Here is a 9,909-nt window from a genome sequence, read left to right on the forward strand (position 1 = left end):
CTACGACATTTAATTTACCTGAGTTTGTTCCAAGACTTTTAGCTCATGGAGGTGTATTCTGTCTGTTTCATGTGCTCATTATGCACATCTTTGCCTAAGCATTTTTAAACATAGAATAGCACTTTGCAATGATTCCTGCAGAGTAACCCATACATTCACACACACTCACACCTGAGCATATTCAATGGAAAATTACCTGAATATTTAAAAATATAAGTAAACTCTACAGGGTAAATACACCCATTTGACGTTACTTCAAAATTAATAAACAGTATTATAAAATTTCAAATCACCAGTTAATTCTAGATTCATATATCAAGCACAAAAAGAGGAAAAGAACAAATCAGACTACGAACAGAGTTCAAGTACAATCAAGAATTATGAGCTCTAACAGACAGGTTACAACAAACACATAAAGCTTCTTGTGCCCTCTGTGCGATCCCTGCTGGGGAGCCACATAGTATTCATTGTCATTCACACCTGAGTCTGTTCAATAAAAATTATCTGAAGGTTAGGAAAGGAACAGAGAAATAAGTAAACCAATGTGGACCAACTTGTCGCAACATTAACAAACAATTCCGGCATGTATAAAGCCATTGGTTAATGCTAATTTCATTGATTAAGCATAAAATTAGGCACAGAAGCAGTCAGACTAAAGTTACAATCAAGAACTGATCAGTGACTAGAGACTAAGAGACTAGTTAAAACAAACACATTCAGAATCTTTGGCCCTCCATGGATCTAGCAGAGTCACTCTGAAACTTCAAGTTATGCAGTTTACAAACAAGTTTTTTTTTTTATAAAATAATGTTGACCTTTTGTTTTAAAAATGAATTGGAAAATGTAAAGTCAAATTGTTTTATTTTGCGCAAATCAGAATCAATTAATGTATGTCCATGCTTTTTGCCTTGCTGAGTACTTGCATAAATTTATGACATAGCAACCAGCAATCAGCACAACATCCCTTATGACTCTCATCACATACATCTTGATATGCAAAACTATATCTCAGGACTACTCTAAACTCTGATACATGTTTAATCTGATAGATTGTTTATGCTTCATTCAAACAGTGACTTACTGCCTTAACTTTATTGATGGTTTTCAAACTTCTCAACAATAAAATTTAAATTTGGCCAACTACTAAGTAAAAGGGCAACAGAAAGTTCAAGTACTGTATGTGAGTACCCTAATTCAATTTCCATCCTAACTTAATATAGATGCACTGTTGCCATGCCTTCATGCAAGGATATAGCATAAATGCACCTGGAAAATGGAAACTTTCCAGTCTGAAGACAACAGCCAATTAACCCAATTAGCTAGAATGGTTCTACCGAAGTGACCTCATTTTAAACTGGCATTCAAAACACAGTTAATTTTTAATAGAAAGTACATTTTTGTAAATGAATGACTAATAGATTTAGTTGAATATGAAAAATATTTTCATATTAAACCCAATTCTGATAAAAGTTTAACATGTTGAGTTTAAAATCTTCTTTAAGCTGTCAAGTCGCATTACTTTTTGTTCCCTAAAGCAGTTTTAATATGTTCTGTTGCACATACTGTAAAAAAAATCAAAATAAAACTCCCAAAGTCCCTGAATTACAAATTACTTCTATTGCATAGGTGCAGAGCAGTCCTCTCTAAGATTACAGTGTAAATGCAAAGCAATGTTTTTGAAGCTTTCCTAGTTAACATCTCATTACTTTCCATCTTTGATTTGATATACCTAAATTTGAAAAAGAGAGAAACATAGTTGACATGGACAAATGCAATATTTTTAAGAAATTAATTTCAGTAAAAATAATGTCTGTCAGATGTTTTGTATAAAAATAACATTCCATTGTTTTATAGCTTCTTTTCCACTTCAGTTTTGGGTGCCAGTACAACGTATCTGTTGCTTTTTTCTACAAGATGCACAGAGGTCATACAGGATAACCTATTTTCCACTTAAGTTATACCCTATTGCTAGACTTTAGAATCTGAGGTGCTGGTGTTGCACCCCCAGGCATAGCCAAAGCCACAGAGTGAACCTGATATTGTCAAGCTGGGCTCATTATAAAGCAACATCAAAGCTGTTGTTCCAAGAAAATCATTCACCCTCAATCAATCAGCATTAAAGTTGGGAGTCTGACATCATAAACCAGGAAGAACTCAAAATCCCCCATTTGCAGGAAAAGCAGACCCTTTCCTTCTCATTTGCAAAACCATGCAACATTCTTAGAGGTTGTTTGTCTCCAGGTATCAAGTCCCTTCTTTAATTGTATCTAAAACTGATCAGTTAAAGGTGAATAACAGTGCTGGAACAACAACAACTTCAATGCTGCTCCAGGGCAACAGAAACCTGAAAATATCAAATCAACTAAGGCCGTTAGCAGTTCTAGTAAAGACATTACACCTTTACTCGAGCCACAAACACAGCCATAACCTACCTTTAAGGAGAGTTTATCATCAAGTCCCAAGACCTTACTGTGCCTACTTGATAGATTTTTTTTTCCTATTACCCCACTTTCTGCAGTAGCTTCAAAATCTTTTCTCAACTCATTCATACTGGATGATTTTATCAGTACTGTATCTGTAGCTCGTATTGTTATTTCTGAAACCAAGAAGCTGTTGCTTCCACACATCACTTGCTTCAAACTGCTGCTTTGTTGTTCTCAGGCACCTAAATCCACAGTAGGTGCAAGCAAAACATACTCTAAAACATTTGAAACGCACCCAAAATATGATCACTAAAGGGGAAAAGAAGAATTCAAATAAGCAGTACAGAATATTAATAGTGGTCAGGGGTATTATGTATGTGAAACACATTACAGGTAATACAATTACAGATAAAAGGCAATGGGGCTGTTAGTCCAATGCCTTTCACTGGAAACAAGATCTGGGCTTCCCTAAGTAGTGTAAAAGAAGGTTATATACTGTAAATACACTGAATTGAATGGTATCCATTATTATTATAATGTGCCTGTCCACAGCAATTTAGACAAAGGAGTGTGCACCACATTTCAGCTCTTTCTGAGATGATTTTTCTGTGTCAAACATCAAATCCAAATATAAGAGTTACTTCTTCGTTGTTGCTTTCAAATGTAAAAAAAAAACAGTAAAAAAATCTGATTCTGGTTTTATTGCTGTTCTATGTTACTCAATATACTCTTTAGCGGTCTCTTCTGTGCTGCTTACATTTACACCTAAATGATATCTTTGAAAGCTTCAGTGTTGTGAACTTGAGGTAGGAAAAAAACAAAAGCAAAAAAGTAGAAATATTGCTTTAAGCAAAAGAAGGTTCAACAGGTGGCTATGCAGTTTCATTTTGGAAAGGTCACTCCATACATGTTTTGCACACTACTAAGGATAATATAAGCAAGTGTAGGCACTGGATTAACTTAGATTCTTGCAAAATTCAGCTTACCCACTTCTTTAAACATAACCTTTTGTGCCTCTGGTGAATAAGAGATATTTAATAAAGAAACACTGACTAATTTTCTAATGCCTCTTACACCTCTAAAGGGCTCAAATTCCAAAACCGCACCAGATGACATGGCCTGAACTCATCAATCACAAGGATAATTCATGGCCGAGATAATGAATCTAAAACCCCACCTTAACTTGCTTTTATCTGTAAGCTTTGTAAATCTAGCTTTTATTTTGTATTTCTGCCTCCACTCTTCATAAACCCTTTTTTCCCTCAGCGGTACCATGTTTAAAGTTAATGCACTGCATTCAACAATTCACATGAAACCTTCCGCTCAGTTAATTAATATTGATTTCTGTTACAGTTCTGTGTTCAGTCAATTTCGTTATCCTGAAAATCCTTCAGCCATATCCTGCTGCTCGCCCATTAACAAACACGACACTCAGCATACCCGTCAGCCTTATTTCCAATATTCCTGAACAGTGATCTAACACTCAGCTGAATTTCACCTTCTACACAGTCCAGCACCTTGAGTCCTTTGGTGTATTCACAATCCAGAGTGGTGCACTTAACTTCAGATTACATTCTGCAGATCTTGATGCAAAATCCACCTTGATGCAAAATGGGTTACACTCACAAGGAATAAAAATTAGCTCTTTGTTTGGCTGACAGTTTCTGTATCCAAACACTTTTCCCTTCCATCTACATTATAGGATGTTGTGCAACTTCCAATATTCAAAGACACATTTCCAAAGGTAAGGCAGTCAGTTTCTTTCAATCTGTTCAATGTCCAGTTCTCCCCCTAACTGAAACACATTCTTCTGTGAGTCCCAGCTTTCAACTTCATCCATACGGCTGATCGCCTGTTCGTAGGTACCACCATCTGCTGGACTATATTGTAGCTCCTGTTTAGAGTCCTCCTCTTTGCCATTTCCACAGCTCTGTGGAAGAGCAACCTTATGGCCAGTGTCAGAGGAAAAGGCAGTGTCAAGGTCACTTTGTCTTGTTCTACCATTAGTGGCAAGCAACTGGCTGCAGCTATGGCCAGTAATGTTTGGAAATGTTCCGAGATTCTGTAAAAAGAACAAAACATGTCTTAGATTCTTCAAAGAGAACACAAGTGTTTAAAATGTGTGCTTGAAATCAGAATCCAAAGCAATGCAGGACAATATTACTTTTAGGACATGACTATTTCCATCCATTTACACTCATACATCACACCATCTAACACACACCAGCTTTTGATATACAGTATGTTGTACTAAAATCATGTCATATATGGTCACTCTTAACCAACAGGCTTCACATTGGCCAACAAACCATGCAGTAAGTATCTGTGAAAAGGTTGCAGATCTAGTGGAAAGATATTAGCAGAGGTGTGGTGTTTCTTAACAACACAAATGGACAGATAGAATGCTGTAGCCAATTAATTTCGAAAGCTATGCAAAGTAAAATGCACAATAATGTGAAATCAGATTCCATAATGTTTAGCCACCCTTAAGAATAACCGTTAGTAATTTAAATTTGATGGTGCAACTTTACAGCAGTAACTCTGTATCATGTGCATCACGTTCATTCTTCCATTGGCATATTCTGTTAAGTTTAATGGTTCCATGCCAAACCTGAGTTTTATTATAAAATCAGGTTCAAAATCTTATCGGCCCAAGTTTCCCTGGGAGAACATCAAACAATTTATCAGGGGGCCAGTGGTCACAAATTAGGAAACTAACGGAAGTGAAAAACATTTTTTCTGTACCCATTTTTCTCACAGAGTCTATCTAAGTTAGCAAACAGCAGAATCGGCCATAAACAGGATGTCAGTTTGTCACAGGACTAACACACCAACATGCCCATGATCACTCACATGCTAAGATACAGTTTCCAGTTGAGCAGACAGCATGTATTTATACTGTGGGAAGAAAATGTGAGACCCTAGAGAAAGATCATGCAAGCAAGGGGAAAATATGCAAACTAGCACACATAAGGTACTCAAGGTGGGAATTGAGGTCCCAGTATTGTGATAATAACATTCTGAAAGAAGTTACATACTACAAGAAAAAAGTTATTGTTAATGGTGTACAGAAAAGCTGAAAATCTGCTAAGCATTTAAGTTGCTCCACAGTGAATGTAGGAACAAAACCTTGGATTTAGCACATGCTCATGACACCAGTTCCGAAACTACCAACAAACTGCACACATACAGCTCAAGAATGAGAGAGAAAAACTGACAAAAACAATCATGCAGATGGTACTCATTTCAGAACTCCAAACACAGGTGTGAGGAAGCATTGCCACAGTGCCACAGCTCATGCTAACCTTATCCATGCTTAAGAAAACACTGTTCTCTGTGACCACTAGCTGTAGGCTTCTTAGGCTCAAGGAGGCAGAATCTCAACTTACTGTGGCTCAACATTTCTGAAAGAATTTCCAAACATGTGTCTTATTTCACCTTGGACTTGAACTGTAAAATGCTACTGAACCCTGTGAGACTTTGGTACAGTAGTGCATAACATTGTATAAATAATTTTATCTACCTGTATATTGTAATGACGATGACAAGATAAATCAACCAGGGATGCGTCAACCAAGTATGTGCTGGCATTACATCACCAGTGGCAGTAGCACTTATATAAATGGCAAGTCTACTACTGCGGGAAAAGGCGAGTGGTCCTTTCAAGAATAGCAAGCCACCTCAAACAGCCATATAAAAGAGCAGAAAATCAATTCATTGTAGTGCTCAGTTCCAACGCTACATTGGTGTTAGAAGTGGGAAGAGAAGACCTGCTTGGCTCTTCGTCGGAGTTGCTAGAGAGTCTTGAGGATTAAGTTTGTCACCTGAAGTGCTGTTTGCAGCAGCAGTACAGGGGGGAAACAACTGAGAGACTGTCACCTCTGTAGCTCCACCTGCAAAGGTCCATTAGCTTGGGTGCGCAGATGCCAGTGGAGCTTTGGGCTCATGGAGCTGGGGAAAAATGTGGCAGACTGAATTGCTACTGGCCTCAAGTGAGCTGTGAGAAGTAGGTCCAGAGGTAAAAATGCACACACAAAGGACAAGGTAGATTGTAGAGTTCAGTGAAGGAAACAACCAAGAGACAGGTACATCTGCATCTCCACAGAAGGAGGCTTACCTGCTTGTACAACCTGGCCAGTGCTGAACTCCTCTGCTGCACCGCATGACAGTGGCAGCATTCAACATCCTAGCTGTACTATTTGACAGCACAGTACTCACGATCCCTCCTGATGCACTTTCATCACCAGTTGCACAACTGAATTTAAAGAGGAGATAACGTTGCCGTTTCAGTGAGTTTGTGCACCACTGCAAGGAGCTGGAAGTGGTTGCTGGGGACAGTGACTTCAGCGGGAGGGCTATGTAACAGCACTGAAAAGTTACATCAGCCAGTGATGAGACACCCAAGTATGACCTGGCATTACATCACCAGTGGCAGGGCTGCTTACATAAATGGTGTAATGGATGGCCGGCAGCTTAACCCAGCCAAAACCCCCAGGATGCTAGATGGCGACTTCCCTGCAGTTTAGTGGTGCCCCAGATTCCTGCAGGGCACTATGGGAGATGGAGTTTGGCTTCACAGCCCTACTGGTTACCGTGGGTACCATCAGGGGACGCTGCAGGGAGACACGGGGACTTCTGTTTCCAATATAGCCCGGGCTGAAGAAAATACAAATCTCCATCTGACCCAGAAGTGCTGGTGAATCACATGGACGGAAGGACAGAAGCACTTCCGGGTCAAGGATTATATAAAGGACTAGTGGAGACCCAGCAGGAAAGCCGGAGTCGGGAGGGAGTGTGACGGAGCTGCTGGGAGGAGAGAACTGTTTAATTATTGTATCATTATTATAGTTATTGCCTGTTTTTTTGTGGTGGAGGTGCTTTGGGGCACTTTTGAGAAGAAAGTAAAAAATATTCTTGGCACTTTTAACCTGTGTCCAGTGTTTGCCTGTTGGGGTAAAGGTGAGCAACATCGCCACCAAGCATCCACTTTGTGACAATAGCAAGCCTGCAAAGTTGCATGGTTTTCCAGCTACTGTGGCAAAAAGGTGAGCAGTCCTTTTAAGGATAGCAAGCTACCTCAAAGAGCCATGTAAAGAGCAGAGAATCCATCCATTGCAGCGCTCACAGCTGACGCTACACTATATATTATAAAGTCCACCACTTCTGATGTCAAACTTAAGGTACTTCAGCAATATGGGTCACTGCCACAAGGCAGATGTAAAGATGAAACCATTATAGTTTAATCACAGCTCTGATCAGCTTGGTCTGTATACTCTTAGAATGTCAAAACAGGGTCTGAGCGACAAGGTGTTTATAGCTCTAATGAATATTTTCTTTATGGCAAGGCCTATCAGCTTATTTTATATCAGGAAAACACATTACAATGAATTAGACACCAAGCCAATATGAATTCAATTACTACTACTGTCACATCAAATCAGTACTGGTGCACCTCCTCTGTCCATACTTGGAGGGCTAATGAAGCCCAATACACAGCAGACCCTGAATCAAAAAGATTAACAGAAATTAGTCTTGTTTATCTAAATAGAATAATGAATTCCTGCCAAATTCTAAAAAAAAAAAAAAAAGACTTGAGACTGCTCTTCACAGACACAATGAGGTCTCTTCTAATTTTAAGCAAAAGAAGTCATTATTTTTCCACTATTCATTGTTGCCAAGGTGTGTGCAGCATATCTGCAACTCAGTTTTGTTACCTGACTTTCTATACTGATTGGTTTTTTTTTGGTTACTTAAAAGAAAAAAGCTACTTAACACTATCAATAGACGTTTATGAAAATAAATTACAACCAAGGCTACAGCACTCCATTACCCTAAGAATAGATTATGCATTCAAACATGCATGAGTGAAAGTGTTAAATCACTGCATTGTAAGCTCCCTGGGTCCCAGTATTCAAATTATCTGCTGCATTCACAAACTAACATTCTTCCACTATTACATGAGTAACAAAATCTGTCTTCTGTTTCAACCTTGATATACTGTAATTCCTACTCTTAAGTAAGAGAAACAGAGCAGTTCATACTGAAATCCAATGTATTTTACTGCATCATGGTTACTGCTTACCATAAGGTGATATGTAAAGCAAAGCTGGCTTATTTATTTAATGACTCGTCAGGTAGTTAGCTAGGCAGTCTCCACAAACTGGCAAGGCTGCTAAAGAGTCAGAAACTCGTTAGATTCTCCTAGCAAGTTCTAAAAGCTGCAGAAAATAATGCTGCTATCAGCAATGGGTTGTCTCCAGGCTGCGTCTGACAGTATCTACCCATCATATTGAACAGCATCCTATTATTAGGCAAGTTTTCCTTATCAAGAGCAAAAACTGTAAAAACACATGCCAGGGCATCCTGTTGAGCAGCTATGAAGGAAACATTCACAACATTGAGTGTTGCTTTAAACTATGCTGTGGGTGGAGGAAAATAATAGTTTTGTCTTGTGCAAAGGTCTTGCAAATTCTTTCCATTAGCAACCTCTGTAGCACATAATTGCTACAATCTCACCAATGGCCTGTATGAGGGAGTGAAAGGCAATCCAGTGACACAATAAAAATGACAATAGTGGTATGCCACTTCAGCAGCTTGTGTAATTTTCAGGTATGCAGTAAAACATAATACAGACTGTTGTGTACAGTATGTGTTTCTGCATTAGCTTTTAACACTAAGAAAATGTGTCATGACATAGCTTTTTATTAAAAAATATGGGGTAAAACCGTGCTGCGTCTCTAGTCTCCAGAAAATAAAAAGCTATGAGCAGGCCATGTTTGTGTTGCTGGGGACACCATCAGTGATAAATACTTTGATAAATACTTTTTTGGGAGATTTTTATTTCTTCATGTTTTTTGGGAAGCAAAAATTATATAGTATGACTTAAAAAGTACCTTTTCTAACAATGAGGTAAGCTTTGATAATTTCTTTTTAGATACCACAATAAAAAAATGTAGTAAAATATATACTAATTATGAAGGGACTGTTGGCACAGAGTGCAATGTTTCTATACTTCTTGGATTAAAACTCAGCAATATTGACCTTCTGGTTTATGACCAACTCTGTGCTGCGTGTCCATGTTCAAAACATCCTTTCTAGATAGCAGATGACATGACATGCATTAGGTGATGAAATATGACATGCATTAGGTTACATAGCCACACAGTTTGTAGTCAATTAGTGAAATAGGAAGGACAGTCCTAATATAATGTAACAGTAATGTTAATCAGTGAAATCCACCAAAGCATTTTTTGAAGCATATATGCTGTATTCACCAGTGACCTTGTTTGTTGAATATTTTCCTGGAATTGTGCCCTGCAGTTCAGTTTGGACAAATATTTTTTTCCACCAGCACTCCATGATGCTTTTCAAGGCCAGCGTGACATCACAGAGATATAGCAGAAATGTGTTTAACTTTCATGCATGTATACTGTAAGAGTGCTGCAACGCTGTTTGGGCATGCATAATGTCACCACTTACTAAGTAC

At 38.4% G+C, this 9,909-nt stretch overlaps 1 protein-coding gene across 5 annotated transcripts in view; it reads right to left on the minus strand.

Annotated features, from left to right (window-relative positions):
- Nucleotides 1-844: 844 nt before the first annotated feature.
- fam53b (family with sequence similarity 53 member B) overlaps nt 845-9,909 on the minus strand; it is a 207,610-nt gene continuing 198,545 nt past the window's right edge. For all 5 annotated transcript variants that reach the window (XM_028795259.2, XM_028795257.2, XM_051922863.1 and 2 more), the window contains one exon: nt 845-4,485. In XM_028795259.2, coding sequence (XP_028651092.1) covers nt 4,177-4,485 — 309 coding nt within the window. In that variant the 3' untranslated portion in view covers nt 845-4,176. The remainder of the gene's footprint in view (nt 4,486-9,909) is intronic.

This window comes from Erpetoichthys calabaricus, chromosome 2 (genome assembly GCF_900747795.2).
Source record: "Erpetoichthys calabaricus chromosome 2, fErpCal1.3, whole genome shotgun sequence".
Lineage (NCBI taxonomy): Eukaryota > Metazoa > Chordata > Cladistia > Polypteriformes > Polypteridae > Erpetoichthys > Erpetoichthys calabaricus.